At 36.6% G+C, this 17,500-nt stretch overlaps 3 protein-coding genes across 3 annotated transcripts in view; 2 read left to right on the top strand and 1 right to left on the bottom strand.

Annotated features, from left to right (window-relative positions):
- The window catches only part of LOC144445829 (uncharacterized), a 3,269-nt gene extending 940 nt beyond the window's left edge, over positions 1-2,329 (bottom strand). Inside the window, exons 1-4 of the mRNA XM_078135468.1 lie at positions 2,204-2,329; positions 982-1,097; positions 540-731; positions 1-99 (exon numbers count right to left, since the gene is read on the bottom strand). The exon at positions 1-99 is cut by the window's left edge and continues 46 nt beyond it. Coding sequence (XP_077991594.1) covers positions 1-99; positions 540-731; positions 982-1,097; positions 2,204-2,219 — 423 coding nt within the window. The 5' untranslated portion in view covers positions 2,220-2,329. The remainder of the gene's footprint in view (positions 100-539; positions 732-981; positions 1,098-2,203) is intronic.
- A 1,852-nt stretch (positions 2,330-4,181) lies between these two features.
- Positions 4,182-12,084, top strand: LOC144445991 (sodium-dependent lysophosphatidylcholine symporter 1-B-like). Its single transcript, XM_078135655.1, has 10 exons — positions 4,182-4,357; positions 4,482-4,567; positions 5,829-5,993; positions 6,398-6,519; positions 7,554-7,680; positions 8,450-8,528; positions 9,186-9,340; positions 9,864-9,954; positions 11,537-11,620; positions 11,983-12,084. Exons 2-9 carry the CDS (start codon positions 4,544-4,546, stop codon positions 11,590-11,592), a joined length of 819 nt encoding a protein of 272 aa, XP_077991781.1. The 5' UTR covers positions 4,182-4,357; positions 4,482-4,543; the 3' UTR covers positions 11,593-11,620; positions 11,983-12,084.
- Positions 11,983-15,214, top strand: LOC144445992 (sodium-dependent lysophosphatidylcholine symporter 1-like). Its single transcript, XM_078135656.1, has 4 exons — positions 11,983-12,098; positions 13,414-13,551; positions 14,085-14,261; positions 14,640-15,214. Exons 1-4 carry the CDS (start codon positions 11,998-12,000, stop codon positions 14,740-14,742), a joined length of 519 nt encoding a protein of 172 aa, XP_077991782.1. The 5' UTR covers positions 11,983-11,997; the 3' UTR covers positions 14,743-15,214.
- The last annotated feature ends 2,286 nt before the right edge of the window (positions 15,215-17,500 follow it).

Below are 17,500 nucleotides of genomic sequence, written 5' to 3'. Positions count from 1 at the left end.
GAAAAATCCGGCAATGGTGGCGGTTATGTTGAGGTCTTTCGCCAATTTAGCAGCTTTGTGTGCCCGTGGAAAATCACCCAGTTCAACAGCTCTGCGTACCTGATAAAACAAACAAACAAACAAACGATAAACCACTATCACCTGGATAGTAGTCAGTTTGGTCACCGAAGTGGCTTCAAGCTGCCGCTTCATAAATAGCGCCCTCTACATTTAATAACGTCAGAGCGTAGGCAATTATTTTCTAGAGTGAAGTTTCTTCGAGATTAATTAGAGCAAAAAATTCCAAAACAATAGAAAACAAGACAATAAATAGCCATGTTCTAAAGTCGGTTTCTCGCGCGGGGGGGGGGGACACGTGAGTAATGTAGCTCTTAAGCTTGGTAACCTCTTTCAGATGATCGATCAATATTACATGTAAGCTTATATATTGAGGGTAAGTTTGCTTGTGAATGTGTTGATCCAAGAAAGTGCCTTTCACTTTGAAAACGTACATTTACAGAGGTATAGATTTGTTCGTTAACTTAGTTTATTCTACTCACTTCACATGATTTGATAATAGCAATTAATCCAAGAACCCAGAAACAAAACAGACAATTTAGTATGGAGAATGCCAGGTAATCATCATCGGGGCCTCTTGTGTAGGTGGTCGAGTTGGAAGCTGGTAAGTGTCTCAGTTCGTGGACATTGCCAGCAGTCTTGCTTGTAGTCGGTTGCTGTGTATATACGTGCACCTACAAACAAAAAAGGTCAAACTTTATCTAAAGCAGGTCGTATATTACTTGCAATTCATGTATGTATATCATCGTCGTAAACTACAGCCTACTCAATTGTACAGCACCGTCGACGTCAATAGCTTGAGGTTTTCGTTGCCTCAGCAAAAAAAAATGTACATGTGTGTACATACATATTCCAACCCTTCAGGACATCATTCATTACGGGCCAACGTTTTGAAAATATAAGATGTTGACAATTTACACTCACCGGGTTGACATCCGTATATTGCGCATGTTGATCGGTTGCTGCGTTGCTCTGTGTATACAAGGGAGGACTGTGATACTGTTGAGCCAAGACATCTTGACCAACTTGCACTAGCCGAGCTACAAAATAACGAATAACATAGACACGTAACGAAACCGCGTTCATTTCATTACACCACAGGGTACAGTAGGATTATATATGCGACGATTTACACGGTTTTAGTTATTTTTATGTTTAATAAATTTAAGATAATGCTATTACCTCTCCAATGTCACCTTTGACTCCTGGTCGGATCACCCGCTTTCTACCGAAATCTTGAACGGACCTTGTCTATTTCTTTCCAACTATAGCCATTTTAAAAGTACACAAGAATCCATCTATTTTGCAAAATTTGTAAATTTTGGGCGAAACAACAAATGGGCGAAAAACCGGGCCGAAATTTACGACCTCAGCGGGGTCAAGTATTCTTCACGAAATCGCCGAAAAATCACAGTACTCCTATCACTAATTCCAAAATCGATTCTTCTAGCACGGAGGGAGAAATATCAGTCGAGATTTTCACTTTTATAGTATCCAAAATGATGAATTGTTGTGAAAGTTACGGCGAGTTGAAAATGCCCCAAAATACGGCTGGTGAGCACTAAGCCAGCCACCATTGCAATGTTAACGTATCACACGATCTGCAGTTGTTTTACCCATCGTGCTCTGCACCCATTCTAGCCGCCTCTGTCTACAGTGTAAATTTATTGTCAATTCTTGTCTTGAGCTGTAATCAGCACCAAGAGTAAACATAAGATGCTCTACCACACACGTTTCAATCCTGTAAGCATTCACTGTCTAGCTTATGGTAGGAAGGAAAAATGTATTCAACATGAATAGTCAAAACGTGCATATATTCCTCCTGTAGCCCATGACTATAGACACTATCTATTTCCTTATGAGCAAACACATTGTAACGTTGTTGGGTGTAAGTTTAAGTTTTAAACATTTCTTTTGAACTAGACTACCGTAATATGCATATGACGTTGCAAATAATGACCTTCAGGTTTAAGGTCAAATAGACATGTATTTAAGAATGATACAATCTGTAATGTAAATAAACATCGTGTTTGATTTATCCTCAGACCTATAGAATATAGGTACACAAGACAACGTTTCCTTGTGTAACCTTTTATTCACTGTGCTGAGAAAACTCGATGACCGATACGTCGAAATAAACTGTTACCTCTTTCGCTGGTCATGACGTTGTTCGTTGCGTTGAATTATTACCTGGTGGGCTAACGATGAGATGTTATCAAAATAGCTATGGTTCCTGTTCAGGTTGTTGTTGAGTCGTAACGTTACGTTGTCGTCACGTGATATACTTCACTTCCTTGTATCTTTCTGTTTACTATTGTGTTTCACCTGTCTCGCTGTGAGTCCTCTGACTCTACCCTATATACCCATTATTAGCTGTCAAACATGAAGGTACAACAATAGTCAGGGTAGATGTTTGAAGGTGTACAAATGTTAAAATGGAATAATAAATTACTGATGTTCTAAGCTGATTTGAAAAATGAAGACGTGAAGATTCTCTAGAAGTATTGACTGGTTTTGCTGCAATATTTATACGTCTTCAGTTCTAATCAGACTGTGACAAAAACATAACAATGAACTGACACCCAAGAAGAGAGAAAGAGAGTTAGAGACAGAGACATAGAGAGAGATAGAGAGAGACAGAGACCGAGACAGAAAGGGACAGAGACTAGAAAGAGACAGACAGACAGACAGACAGACAGACAGACAGACAGACAGACACATGTAATCTAATCTAATCTAATCTAATCTAATCTAATCTAATTTTCTTATATAGCGCATTCCATATAACTATCACTGTGAAAATGCGTTTTACAAAGCACAGAAAAACGAGCACAAAAACAGACTCAAGCGAAAGTCTTATTGAAGAAATAGGTCTTAAGACCTGATTTAAATGCCTGGAATGTGGCGACACTCTGCAGATGTGATGGCAGAGCATTCCACAAGTGTGGGGCACAAATTGAGAATGCTCTGTCACCATAATAAGCAGTATTGCTGAGTGGTTGGTGTAAGTAAATTTCGTTACGTGAGTTACTGCGTAAAGCACGGCTGGAGCTACGGCTGGTAAGTAACTGACTAAGATAGCCAGGTGCAAAACCATGAAGTACTTTGAATGTTAAGCAGAGAATTTTAAATTCTGCACGCTGTTGTACTGGTAGCCAGTGTAACACACATGTACAATACATTCACATTGCTGTCATCGAACTCATCAACGAATATAGGTTTTGGAAGGTATTGCGGCGAAATCGTGAGAAACTTTTTAATTCACTTAGTAAATGACCACTCCTGAGGTTTAATTTGGTTCAAATCATGGACAAAATATTTCAGCCCCCCTTCCCCTCTTCAGACCAACAGATGTTTCATCCCTCCCCCTTTAACAAATTTGTTCATACCCCCAATTTCTCCCTAAAACCCCCCCTGCCGTAAATTCTGACCCCAGCCTTATAGCTAGTTTCAGTTATTTACACACCTCCTAGGGTGATTCTAGATATGTCGTCTTCATTTTGTGGTCGGGTTGGTAGAAACAATTATATGAGACAATAAAATGATTTCCTTTAAGGGGAGAACCATTTGATATCGGGGGGGGGGGGGACATTGTCGGCAGGTTAAGGAGAAAAAACAATAATTTGACCCCGTAATGGCTTGAGAATAAATGTTCCAACAGACAGAAGTAAAAAAATTGTTGCGATGTGCTACAAAATTGGTAACCGAGAAAAAAATGCATTGCTTCTGCATATAGAAAAAAAAATAATTTGATACAGGACTGATAATAGAAAAAAATATTGCTGTCACAGTGATGGGGAAAATGGCTGCCATACCCACTTTCTCCCCCCTCCCCCTCCACCCAGAAATCAAATGGTTCTCCCCAAAATGAGGTTGGCATAGACGCTAAACAGAGACAACTGCACTGTAGTGACCTAATTTGCACCTCTCTGTACAGAATTTGATCTCTCTAACCAAGACAGAAATGTTTCTACATAAGAATGAACAATGAACTATGCTATAGAAAGCTTGGAGTGCGTATAAATAGCTGGCGGGTGAAAGGTTATACAGCTGACGTATTGAATTTATTGTGTTTTTGTGCGTACATAGTCAGGCCACAATTTTACTTTTGTGTAGGCGAGATATGCTTCTGTACTCTCTCTTCGACATTGTCATTGTTTCCGCATGAGTTCCGTCTGACCTCAATTTAGCAGATAATTGCAAGCTGTTGGAAAAGAGACACACTTTCAAACTAAACCCACTTGGACGTTCAAAGCCATACATTTTGACGCGAATGAGAGCCAGAGTACAGTGTCCTAAGGTATACGGTATAAGTGTTAACTTAATGTTCATTGTGACGATGTTCAGTGTGACCCTCCATTTGAACTTTGAACTGTCGTGATATCTATCTGTGTTGTTGATTTTTCGAATTTCCTGGATTTCAGGTAATTCTTCCTATAGCGACATTGTGACACCAGTCAACCAACGCAGTCCAATAAAAACCACAATGGACAGTGAGAAAATCGAAGAGGTAAGTGATATACCATTTTTACCTCTATTAAGAACATACAATTACATTATCAATGTAATGGTAATCTGTATGTCTGTCTCTCTGTCTATCTCTCTGTCTATCTGTTTCGTATGTCTCTGTGTGACCGCCTGTCTGTATGTGGGGTATCTCAAAGCCACTGAGCTAACCATAATGACATTTGTTACTCATATACTGCAAACTAATACATTTGGGGCAACATTTGTACTTGTTTAAAAATCAGCATTATTAGCATATCGTGCGACGATACTGTTTTTTGTTCAAGACCGTTTTGCTTGTCAAACCCCAGTATCAGTTTAATAGCCAGACTCTCTGTCTCTGCCACCCCCAGCAGAGAGTCCGGGGCATTATTACAACGTCGTTGATGGATGTGCGGTGAGGCTGACCCACAAGATGACCTCTCTAGTAAAAGTACACGCGTACGGTAGCATATCTTGCTCAGAGTACTTTGAATAGCATTCTGGAAAGGTCGGTTTTCAAAATAAATACCTTGATTTTCCCTGCAAGTAGACAGAGAGTTGATGTAAATGAAATTTGGGGAATCAATAATAATTTTTATCCATTTAGCGACTGCCACAGATCCCGACAGAGGTCGTGTTTCTTTTCATTAAGTACTCATGCAGTTGTCGAGACTCTCACTCGGATATTAAGTGAGTCATCAGCAGTTAGGCTGGGTAACCGTGACAAGACAAATCATAATATATGAATTAAATTTTCCCCAAATCTGCCTTCTTTGATTAACAACCAAACGGCTAGTTTTTGAAATTCAAGATAAGTACATTAAAGAAGTTTGGTATTTTGTCAAAGGGTTGACCTCAAATTCTTTAAAGTACTTAAAATTAGGTAGGGCTGCTGGTCAGTGGTGAACACATTACATTACGTCTCGTTAGTTAATCATCATCATCATCATCATCATCATCATTATGATCACCACAACCACCCCCACTACCACCCCCACCACCACCACCACCACCACCATCACCACCATCATCATCACCACCATCATCATCATCATCATCATCATCATCATCATCATCACCACCACCACCACCACCACCACCACCACCATCATTATTATCATCATCATCATCTTCACCAGCAACACCACCATCACCTTCATTTTCACAAACATAGTTGTCACTACCACCACAACTGACACCATCATATTAAATTGTTTACAATTTCATTACCATAAATAGCAACAACAGCAAAAATGACAATATGCAAATTCACTTTTGTGTAGGAACAACCTCTACTGGAGAAGGAGAATGGTACAACAGCAACGGTGGATAATAAACCGTTGAGTACCCTATCCAGACTTTGCTATGGTATTGGTGGAATTCCAACTATGATGCCAACTGTTGCGATGAATGCCTACTTGTCCTTGTTTTTATTGGAGGTTGCTATGGTAATGTAGTCACTCTTTATTCCCCATACTGTATGAAACTAGTATTATATTTTGTTTTCTAAAGGGTAAATGTAACACACATACAGACACACACAGATACACAGACAGACAGACACAGACAGACAGACAGACAGACACACACACACACACACACACACACACACACACACACACACACACACACATGGTATTGTAAGAAAGTGCAATGTTGTATCAACGATTTTCTGGGCCAAATCATTACAATTAACGGTTCTGTGATAATGATCGTGACAATGACTCGATATCAAAGTTACCAAAACTGTGGGGAGCATATCTATGGGTTGGTTCTAAGATTTGACAATGTCTTCTTCAAAGTGACAATTTGGTAATCTTATTTTTATTTTGCCGAATTTTCATTACTACAGATACACCCTACCTACGCCAGTGTAGTGATATTTACAGGAAGGGCATGGGAGGCTGTCGGAAATCCAGTTATTGGTGTTATCATCAATAAACTTGATAGTAGATTTGGTAAAATGAAACCCTGGTAAGAGTCAAATTCTTTAATTTGTGTTTTAGAATTCATGAGTTACTTTACTCTTAATTCGTAGTCTCAACAATTTGCTTTACCTCTTGTGTTCTTAGGGCGAGATCAATAGTTCAATGTAAAATAAATTCTTTTACTTTGGGGGAGGGGGGTTGAGCCATTTTAGTTCTCATTCTACGAAATTGATTTACTTTTAATGGATGTTTTGGCCCTCTAATTACAAATATTTCTTTAAAAGATTTCACATTGAGAAAAGGAAGAACTTTTGCTATAGTAAATAAAATAATAATAAAGTAAGAGTCATCAAAATCACTATTTCTCCTCACTACATACTGGCATTATATTCATAGCACTACATAGTACTACACACTGGCTTTATATTCATAGCACTACATACTGGCTTTATATTCATAGCCCTACATACTACATACTGGCTTTATATTCATAGCACTACATATTACTACATACTGGCTTTGTATTCATAGCACTACACACTACTACATACTGGCTTTGTATTCATAGCACTACATGCTACTACATACTGGCTTTGTATTCATATCACTACATGCTACTACATACTGGCTTTGTATTCATAGCACTACACACTACTACATACTGGCTTTGTATTCATAGCACTACATACTACTACATACTGGCTTTATATTCATAGCACTACACGCTACTACATACTGGCTTTGTATTCATAGCACTACACACTACTACATACTGGCTTTGAATTCATAGCACTACATACTACTACATGCTGGTTTTGTAGTCATAGCACTACATAGTACTACATACTGGCTTTGTATTCATACTACTACATACTACTACATACTGGCTTTATATTCATAGCACTACATACTACTACATACTGATTTAAATTTGATTGTATGGTTTGGAACAATTATCAATTTTGGCTAATTCAAATAGAAGGGGTGGAGGTGGGGTCTGAGGCCTATATAAGCACTTAGGGGTTTTCTTTCCTACACTGAACTATTGATCTCGCCCCTTATTTATATCCCACCTTACAGGATAGTCTGCACACTTCCGGTTCTCATGCTTTCATACTTCCTTACATGGGTTGTGCCTGACGTCAACGAGGATATTAAATTTGTCTACTACCTTTTCATACAATGTACTTACCTGACATGTCTAGCGGTATGTACATTTAAACGTTAAGATTTGAATATTATTAAAATTCAAAAGATTTTCCAATAAAAACAATAATAACATAAAGCAATATTTTCTATGTCTTTATTAAAGTGGCCAAATGGATGAGGAGTGGGTATTTATTTTGGATTTCAAATTTGTAAAACAGTTCTATCAATACAACCTACTAGGACAATCAATGTGAAACAACATATGCCAAGTCCTTTTTTGTAACTCAATCAACTTTAAATGATTACTAAATTTTGTAGAATGTTTGTTATTGAACGTACAATAACGTTTTACATATTGTTTTGGCATTTTGCAATGCATTGAGTTAAAAACAAAGACTTGGTCTTTGTTGTTTCACATTAATTTTTCAAGTAAGAAGCCATGATAAATATTGTTTTATAAATCCAAAATCCAAAATATAACATCCTTATCCATATGGCCATTAAGTTCAACTTGAAGTAATCAACATCGTGATAACTGGGGAAAAAATGATTGGAAACTAGAATGAAAATAGTATCACTATCTATGGTATTAAGCGTTTAATATTTATATCTAACCTTTAAACGTTGATCACAAAAGGTTCACTATTTACTTATATCTTACTCTCAAACAACAGGTGGGAAAATACTAACGCCATTCATGTTAAGTATAGCGTTGTGTTCACTTGATATGGAATTCGTAATACTTCTTGTTTTTGCCATGTTTGATCCAATGACATCCTTTAGAAATCTCAGTATCGTTTATATACTTCTCTTTATATTTCCATTAGACATTTAATCTTCCTTATATGTCCCTCATCATGTATCTGAGTAATGACCAACAGGAACGTGATTCAGCTACTGTGTACCGTAAGTACTACACACATCTTATGAGTGGCATGTAATTTTACAATATTGGCTCCAACCATACATCAGTTGCCACAGTTGTAAAATTCAAAATGGCGTTTCTATTAAACTCTTACTCTTTGTTACTCCTTAGGTGTGTTATTCAAAAACGTTGTCAGTGTATAAACGGAAATGAATATGTCACACAAAAACGCAAATGTTTTGTTTAAAGGAATTTTTGTCTTGTTATTACATACATACATACATACATACATACATACATACATACATACATACATACATACATACATACATACATACATACTAAACATACAGTTTTACTGCTATGCCAAATGACAAAATCTAATCACTGTGGTATGGCATCAGTAATAGTATGACCATCATTGGTTATAAGGAAAGCTAGAAACTGAATAACAGAGTTGTAGGAGCCTGTTCCTATGGCCAGCCTTTCGGTAATACCAGAGGATTCATCTTTGATATTCGTGACTAGGTAGTCTGGACAGGATTGTAGGTAAACAGCTGCTGAAGTTTAAACCTGATTATTGTATTTCAGACAAAAAATGAAAACAATTACCATCAATGTACAGACTTCATTTAGCTACTTCAATTTCATTTACTTGATGTCCTCAGTAATGATGCGTTCTACGTTTTCTTCTATAGGCATGGTGTGTTCGTTGTGTGGTACAGTGATAGGCAGTGTCATAATGTCACTATTTTTAGCAACGGTTGAACAAGGTGATAGTTTTGTTGACCCATGTGTGAATATAACTCAAACGGTAACACCAACCCTAGCACCAGAATATTTAGACCCAATGGTAAGGATACATCTGAAATGCATTTTATATTGTAAGACTAGTATACTTTTATTTCAATAACCTAGTTATGAACGAAAAATATTATATTTGATAAAATGATGGCAGTATACACACAACCAAGTTGTACAGATATAGGCCTGCATATACATATCAAATCTGTAACTTATTAATGGTCATTAATTTTCCTGATTTTTCATAAATTTTGAACGAAAAGGTATGGTTATATTATTCCCGAATACTTTTTCTTCATTCAGCCGGACATTTAGATTTCTTTCTCAAGAAAATAGCCATCTACATCACAATAATCTGTTATTTGTAAAATATCTCTATTGTATTGAAACTCATTTCATGTGTTCACATCCATATAATTCACATATTATTACTACATATTAGCTTAGAATGCACCAATAGGTTGGATACGTCTTCTAGGATTTCTCTCTCTCTCTCTCTCTCTCTCTCTCTCTCTCTCTCTCTCTCTCTCTCTCTCTCTCTCTCTCTCTCTCTCTCTCTCTCTAAATTCTAGAAAATTGCTTTCATGGCTGCGGCGGGAACGTTTATAAGTGTTATCTTGGTGTGTGGTCTCGTTCTTATATTTGGAACCAAAGAGAAGAAAGGTAAGCTGTTTAACCAACTGTTACTGTTCCTGGTTTCTCGTACTTGTAATGTTAAATTTGAGAATATATTACAATTATACTATTCATATTCTACATTTGACATTCTTAATTGAACTTACTAAAATTATTGATAGTATGGCCACCATTTTTGCCTTCCATAAGGGAAGGTTGTAATTTAGAGATGAAAAATCTGTCTGTCTGTCTGTCTGTCTGTCTAGAGTGTCATCGTCTTCTCAAAAATGGCTGACTCAATTGAAACGAAATTTGGTGCACACGTTCTTTTAAATTTGGGTAATGTTTAGAACATACCATTGATTTTGAGAATTGATCATGTTCTTTTTGATATCTGTTTTTGAAATATTTCAACATGGGGGGGAGGGGCTGTCTTGTTTCAGAGGAAGGCTGAGTGAGGGTCGATTTTGTAGAAATTGGAATCCTGTTATTATTGAAGGCTTCCTAAAAATTTGAATTTATTTAGTAATAATCTCACAGGGTCAATTTTACTTTAGTATGAATACGATCTTGTTAACGTCTTATTTAAACCCAAGTTTAATCCTTTCTTTATTTTATTTAGATAGTGTCATCACAAAACGTGGAGGAGAAGATAACATTTGGAAAAGCACCAAGAGCGTATTTTCACACCGTTCTTATATCATTGCACTTCCGTGCTTTTTGACTGCTTATTTGAACATACTAGTGAGTTTCGTGTGCAAAATGCTTTGCAGGAAGTGTTGTGCATTTGCAAGAGTTTATACACTTGCAGTGTTAAAGAGCTAATCCAAGTCTATATATTTGCAAGCATAAATTTAAAACATGACTGACTATTTGTTATCTTCCTTTCTCATTAGGTCAAAAAATTGTTTGGTTCCTATAAGCCAACCCAAACTAGTTTTTTTACTACCACCCTAAACCTTTAGGTAATTCGAAAAAAGTATCGAAAATTGAAAAAAAAACTTGCAAAATCGTGCGAGAAATAGTAAGATTTGAAGACGTTATCGCCTCGTGTGATCAAAACAACATGGTTGAATTGACAATGTATTGCAATTGTATATTAACTAGATTAGGTAGTAATTTATTGAGGTGTCAGTGAATAAACTCCAAGTCCATTTTCCAAGAAGTAGAGTTATTTGCATATATTAGCACAAATTAACATTTTTTTTATGCGTTATTCAAATACCCATACATAACCTAAGAATCGGACTGTCTTGGTTCCTTTTGGACGACAGCTTTTGCCAAGAAATACCACACAAGTAACAAAGGTTCTTTCTTTCAGATGATGTTTAGTAACGTGACACTGTATCTACTATATGCACTGCATATCGAGGTATTCTACTACGGCATCATTATATTACAGGTATGACACTAGAGAACAATGTCAGGGTCAACGAACTTCTAGCTTTGCGTGGATGTTCATCTATGACAGTTTAGATTAAGAGTAAAACATAGGTTGTTCAAATTGCAGAAAAATAAGTTCAGGATAGTTATATATGGTATTAGTATTGCAATCCCTTGGTGTGTATGATTTGTCCAATATAATTTTCGTAATGGTCATATGTATTTTTTTACATTCATCTGTATGTAGGTGTCGGACGTTATCTGTATGCCCGTTTGGAAGAAATTATCATCGAAAATTGGTAAAAAGGAGACAATGGCAACAGGTTTAATGGTAAGTTTCCTTTGATGATTACATTATTCAGATGTCAAGTATGATATACACAAGTATCTTCAACTTTGTAGTGCACTGTATATCACAAAGGTATAGATTGTATACCTCGCAAGAGGAGTAAAAGCGATACGTTGATTTGTGCACCTTCTAGCACTGTCTACACACGAAAATTCAACTGCATTGAAGAGTGAAGGAAAAGCAAACATGACCACCTCTAAATGGAAAATTGACAATGCAGATGCATGTGGTATTCATATTCTTTGAGCGTCCTCATATTGAATATTGCGTAACTTATTTCTGACACGAGTAAAGAATACTTCGTTTACATGTATTTGAATATCATATGCATTTCTTCTTTACAGCTTTCTATTCCTGTAATGGGGTCCCTTTTCTTCCTACCTGAAAACAATGTAGTTGTAGCATTTATCTTCTGCTTTCTCTTGGGGACAGTATTATCATCTACACATCTTTTGCCATGGTAAGTAAAACAGTACTTGTTTTTTTGGTATGTAAATGTTTAATAGCCCTTGAAAACGCAGTGTTCCCATGACGACATACTATGCATTTTAAATTCATGCCGTTACTGAAGTCTATGTTAACGAAGTCTATGAGATGTGGACATTTCTATATATTTTACTGAGTGTTCACTCTTACCTCGATTGAAAGGGTAGCTTATGTTATTAATGAGGTAGACCTTAGAATGTTTACAAATTCCATTGATCTTCATGATATGTATACCTATTTGTTTGATATGATGGATGTGGAATGTATATTAACTGAACAATTTGCAAATATAACTGATAATATTTATAGATTAAAATATGACATGTCTTTTAAAGGTTATCGAAGATATGTTGATCAACAAGTACATTACACATAATAATGTTGGGTTCTTATAGAGCGCTTTCCCACTCCGTGCTCAAAGCGCTATACAATTATTATTATTGGCTCGGATCAGAACGGCACAACGGCCCTTTAGTCCTCCTCAACTCCCCAGGGAGCATACATACCATTGCAGCCATTTAAGCGCATAGAATTAAAGCCTTCACATTACAACCTACTTCTTACCAGGTCCCCAGTTGTACAGCTGGGTTGACTGAGGCACAGTTGTGGTTCAAATCTTGCCCAAGCAGCCCAAGGACTTTAGCCACTCAGAAACAAACAGCAGGCAGTGACATGGCTCGAACCTGCAACATTGCATACATGTATGAGTTTGGATGTATCACATAGACCTACTTTGCATAATGAACGATTAAATGAACGTACAATCAGCATACATTGCCTTTGGACAGCATAGCACTGAGTAGCCTTTGAGTAAAATTCGTTGTAATTATTAAGCTTATCTGCAAAGTATTGATTGACAGTAGGTGCTTTTACATATTAAAAGAGGGAGAGAGATACAAGCAGACAGACAGACAGACAGACAGACAGACAGACAGACAGACAGACAGACAGAGACAGACAGACAGACAGACAGACAGACAGACAGACAGACACAGACAGACAGACAGACAGACAGACATTAAATGCACTAGTAGTTTCCTGTCCGTGCAGGCCTGGATATAGGAGTCAAAAGACTTCATGAGGATATTAAGTTAACATTTGGTTTATACTTTACATCAACTCTACGAAAACATCCCTTCCATTATGCAGAAGTGACTGTTAAATTATACAGTTGTAGTAAGTATGGCTTTTTTTGGTCGAAGTCAAATAATATTAATTTGGATTCTTAAATGCTAATTTTTTGGGTACCTAAGGCAATACTTTATATATTTTCATTTTATTTCATATAGGTCAATGCTGACAGATGTCATAGACGACTATATAGTAAAGACAGAAATGAGAAAAGATGCCATCTTTTACTCATTTTATGCATCCTTTATGAAATTGTCAATTGGTATTGGTTTAGGAATGTCCACTTTAGTTCTCGGGTAAGGTTATAATTTTCTGTATTTTGGAATAATACAAAGTATCTTCAATACATCCTATATTTAAAGTGGACAGGTTTTCAGGAAATAATGTATTTTTTCTATAAAGGTTTGGTTCTGGAGATTCATTTCATGATTTCACATCACATGTATATACGTGGGAAAACACCAAATAGAAACTCTATTTCAACTTTATTCATAGTATTGCCATAATTGTCCACCGTTGCCTCCTTGGACTTAGCTGAAATAACTATGTATTTAGATGGACACTGAATATTCATGTCCATTTATCTGAATTTAATATATGACCAGTTGCCACCCAGAAGCAAACATACAAAAGGCACAGTTTGCAGAGATTTTAAGAATTTTAATTTTCAGTGAAATTCGTCTCCGGGGCACATTCTACCCTAATAACCTTTGACACGATTTCATTACATTTGAATAACGGAAGACCAAATTATAAACCCTGCACATATCATATCATCTGTCATGAAATTTTAAGTTAATAAAACTCGCATGGTAATATTTTTTTCCAGATTTGCTGGTTATGAAACAGGTGCTTGTCTACAACCCGATTCAGTGGCGATGACGATGCGGATTTTGGTTTCCGTTGTTCCAATTTGCTTGATACTGATATCGCTGATATTCCTATATTTATACCCTATCAACGAGTCCAGAATAAAAGAGAATAAGGCTGTACTTGCAAAAAGAAGGTAAACATGTAACGATTGGTGTGTTGTTGTTTAATTGTTCTTTTATGTATTTATCTGTAATTTGCAAATATACCATTCATTTATAATAGAACTACTATAGGTGAACAACATGATGGACTATATATTTTTAAACATTTAATAATTAATTCGGTAACCGTTTTTCCTGAAAAAGTATACATATATTGTGTCATATGAACATATTTATTTCAAAAAGGTAACAACATAGATGTCAACAAAATATAAACAAGACAAGACAAGACAGAACAAGACAAGACAGGACAGGACAAGACAAGGCAAAGCAAGACAAGACAAAGTTATCTTGATTTAATTTACAGTAAGTTATGGACACTCACTACTAATGTGCATTGTTATCTGCAGGGAACAACGTACATCTAGCAACGGTACATTTGACCTGACGAGTGAAAATTCAGATGGTATACGTGCACCTAGAGCTCGTGTGACTCAAACGCTTGAGGGTTGAGAATACATCAACATTATTGTTTTGCGGTAGTCGTCCAAGTGTGGAGTCTCACAGTACAACAACTAGAGTGGACGCACAACTACAAGGTGAAATATGTATAGGTACAATTCTATAGACTTTTGTACCAAGTGAAATCTGACTTCATGAAAATAAACCAAATTTACTGGAACTAACAGCTTACATAGTGATCGCGACTCCATGCAACATGTTTGTCAACAAACAACAATTACGTCACCTGGACATGCGTATCAGACCACCGATGAACTTCAAGAGCTGGCATCTTAAAAACTTGTTCATGTCTTCTCGATATACTGATTGATTTCAGGCCAATGGCGTTATTATAACGTAAATTATAGACTGACAGTGTCTACGTTGATAATAATAAGGAAAATGATATATTTATGATGATTATAATAATTATACAAATACCATAACAATACTTACATCATAAGCATTATCATAACTAATTTCTGTTGCATATTAATTACAATTGTGTTATGAAAAACTAAAGATAATTTTGTACTTTTGGATTAATAAATATATATGTAAATATATGTGTATGATTGTACGCCAAAATATTTTCCCTCCTCATGTCATTTTCCACACAAAGGTCATTTATACTCATTATCTAAACAAATACATATAATAGTCACATGCAGCAGATATTCAACTGTGATCTATATACGAAGTCACATCTAGTACATGTAAGATGTTAACATTGTCGAGTTGTTCCACATGTAGGAAGGATCTAAATGAGATATTTAGTTATTTTATAACTTGTGGTACAGGTATGGATGGTCTTCAAAGGTATTTAAGACTTCTTTTTCCCTTCGCCCTTATTGCCAACAAATATAATATATATTCATCAATCCAACTGAACTATTCCTCAATGTGTAAGTTTGTGTTTTAATTGTTTTTGCTTTATTTCTTTTACCAATGACACTTCACGTCGAGTGGTCTAAATAAGACTAACCAATGGGGAAATTGGGTTTCATAAAATAAACAATTATTTTCGTAGTAACGATTTAGTGTTGTGATCGAACAGACAGCGACCAACAACTTAATATCTTAATATCAGATAATAGGTAACTTCCAACTTGCTCAATTACTAAATCTCCTGTGACGTTTTGTACTGGAATTACTTGCTTACGATAAATCAGTTCTATAGTGGATCCAAATTGAAGCATCCATCCAATGATGACGTTCCAAAGCATTAGCCAGTCTCCCCGTCCGTCCGTCCGTCCATCCCTCAGTTTCCCCACCAGTCACAGTGAATCAGTCGTCAGTTCAGTATTACAGCCAGTCATTCAATAGACGACATATCGATATAGCGATCTTTTGCTGGCCCATGGATACATTTACATGTATTAGCTTGCTCGTTTGCTCATTCACTCACTCACTCACTCACTCACTCACTCACTCACTCACTCACTCATCCACACACATATCTGTCTGTCTCTCACTCACTCACTCACTCACTCACTCACTCACTCACTCACTCACTCACTCACTCACTCACTTAACCAACCAGTCATCTAATCAGCCAAACAACCAACCAGCAGACAAACCAACCAAACAACTAACCACCCACCCACCCACCCACCCAACCAACCAACCAACCAACCAACCATCCATCCATTTGTTAGTTTGACAGTGTTGGAATGCATGTCCGTCTGTTACATTGTAATCGGAATATACTCCTATCTGGATTAAGTTAATGTATGTCTTTTTTGCGTGATAAATATTGTACTGTACCAACACATCATTTACAGTTCAATGCATTATCTGCATACACGTATTGCTTGACCAGACGGCGCAGTTTTTGTCATCAACACCAGCATACATGTACTATATACTGCAGTCACATTTTCATGTTGTTTTAGAGAATCTTTCGTCATGCGTTTAAATTATGTCAAAGTTTAAAGTTGCAGACAAAAAGAAGTCTTCGGTTTGGGCCACAGTACGGGGAATTGTTAGCATACAGGTCACACCTGTCACAGCGTAGACGCCAGCGAAACTTATGGGCGTAGATTGTCACCTTTACGCATAGCTGACCCCCCCCCCCCGGCTCTCCCCCTTGTTAATACTAAGGGTCCCTAATAAACCATTTTTAAACAATTCAACTCTGGTTCAGCAGTATTGTAGGAATCATAAGAGGTGTCTGTCTGTCTGTCTGTATGTCTGTCTGTCTGTCCATCCGTCCGTCTCAATCAATCAATCAATCAATCAATCAATCAATCAATCAATCAATCAATCAATCAAATCAATCAATCAATCAATCAATCAATCAAATTTGGGGATCTATTGTCTTGTTTTCAAGGAAACCAGCAATCTTTAAAACAGATGTCAATAATTCTTTTAATGCCCGTGTGGCAGAAAGTTTTATCCACGATTGGTAAAAAGAAGACGTTGGCAATTGGTCAAATGGTAAGTTTCCAAACTGATGTGTTTCCAACTCAATAGATTCTCGATTATGATATACCAACAATATTTTTTTCCATCACATATGTAAATCTTGTAATCTTTTTTTTTACTAACTTCTACTCTGATTGTGAAGGTATTAACGATTAGAAAAATGTATCAGAATAGCCTAAACGTTTCAATGACATGATTACTTTAGGCATAACCAATGTCTTCGTGTCGTAGGCAGCACTATCTATCCCAACCAGTTTTGCGACTCTGACCAGTTTGGCCAGCTATATCTGCAATAAAAAAAACTATTTCCCGTCATAACTAAAAATAAGTACACATAGAACCC

The sequence above is a fragment of the Glandiceps talaboti genome, chromosome 14 (assembly GCF_964340395.1).
Source record: "Glandiceps talaboti chromosome 14, keGlaTala1.1, whole genome shotgun sequence".
Lineage (NCBI taxonomy): Eukaryota > Metazoa > Hemichordata > Enteropneusta > Spengelidae > Glandiceps > Glandiceps talaboti.
This window is presented reverse-complemented; position numbering and strand designations above follow the sequence as displayed.

Excerpts from the sequence above, each read along its gene's own strand:
- LOC144445991 (XM_078135655.1), top strand. The coding sequence starts at position 4,544 with ATGGACAGTGAGAAAATCGAAGAG. Across the intron at positions 5,994-6,397 it reads TTTTATTGGAGGTTGCTATG|ATACACCCTACCTACGCCAG; the intron begins GTAATGTAGTCA and ends TCATTACTACAG. Across the intron at positions 7,681-8,449 it reads CTTACCTGACATGTCTAGCG|ACATTTAATCTTCCTTATAT; the intron begins GTATGTACATTT and ends TATTTCCATTAG.
- LOC144445992 (XM_078135656.1), top strand. The coding sequence starts at position 11,998 with ATGGGGTCCCTTTTCTTCCTACCTGAAAACAATGTAGTTGTAGCATTT. Across the intron at positions 12,099-13,413 it reads TCTACACATCTTTTGCCATG|GTCAATGCTGACAGATGTCA; the intron begins GTAAGTAAAACA and ends TATTTCATATAG. Across the intron at positions 13,552-14,084 it reads ATGTCCACTTTAGTTCTCGG|ATTTGCTGGTTATGAAACAG; the intron begins GTAAGGTTATAA and ends ATTTTTTTCCAG.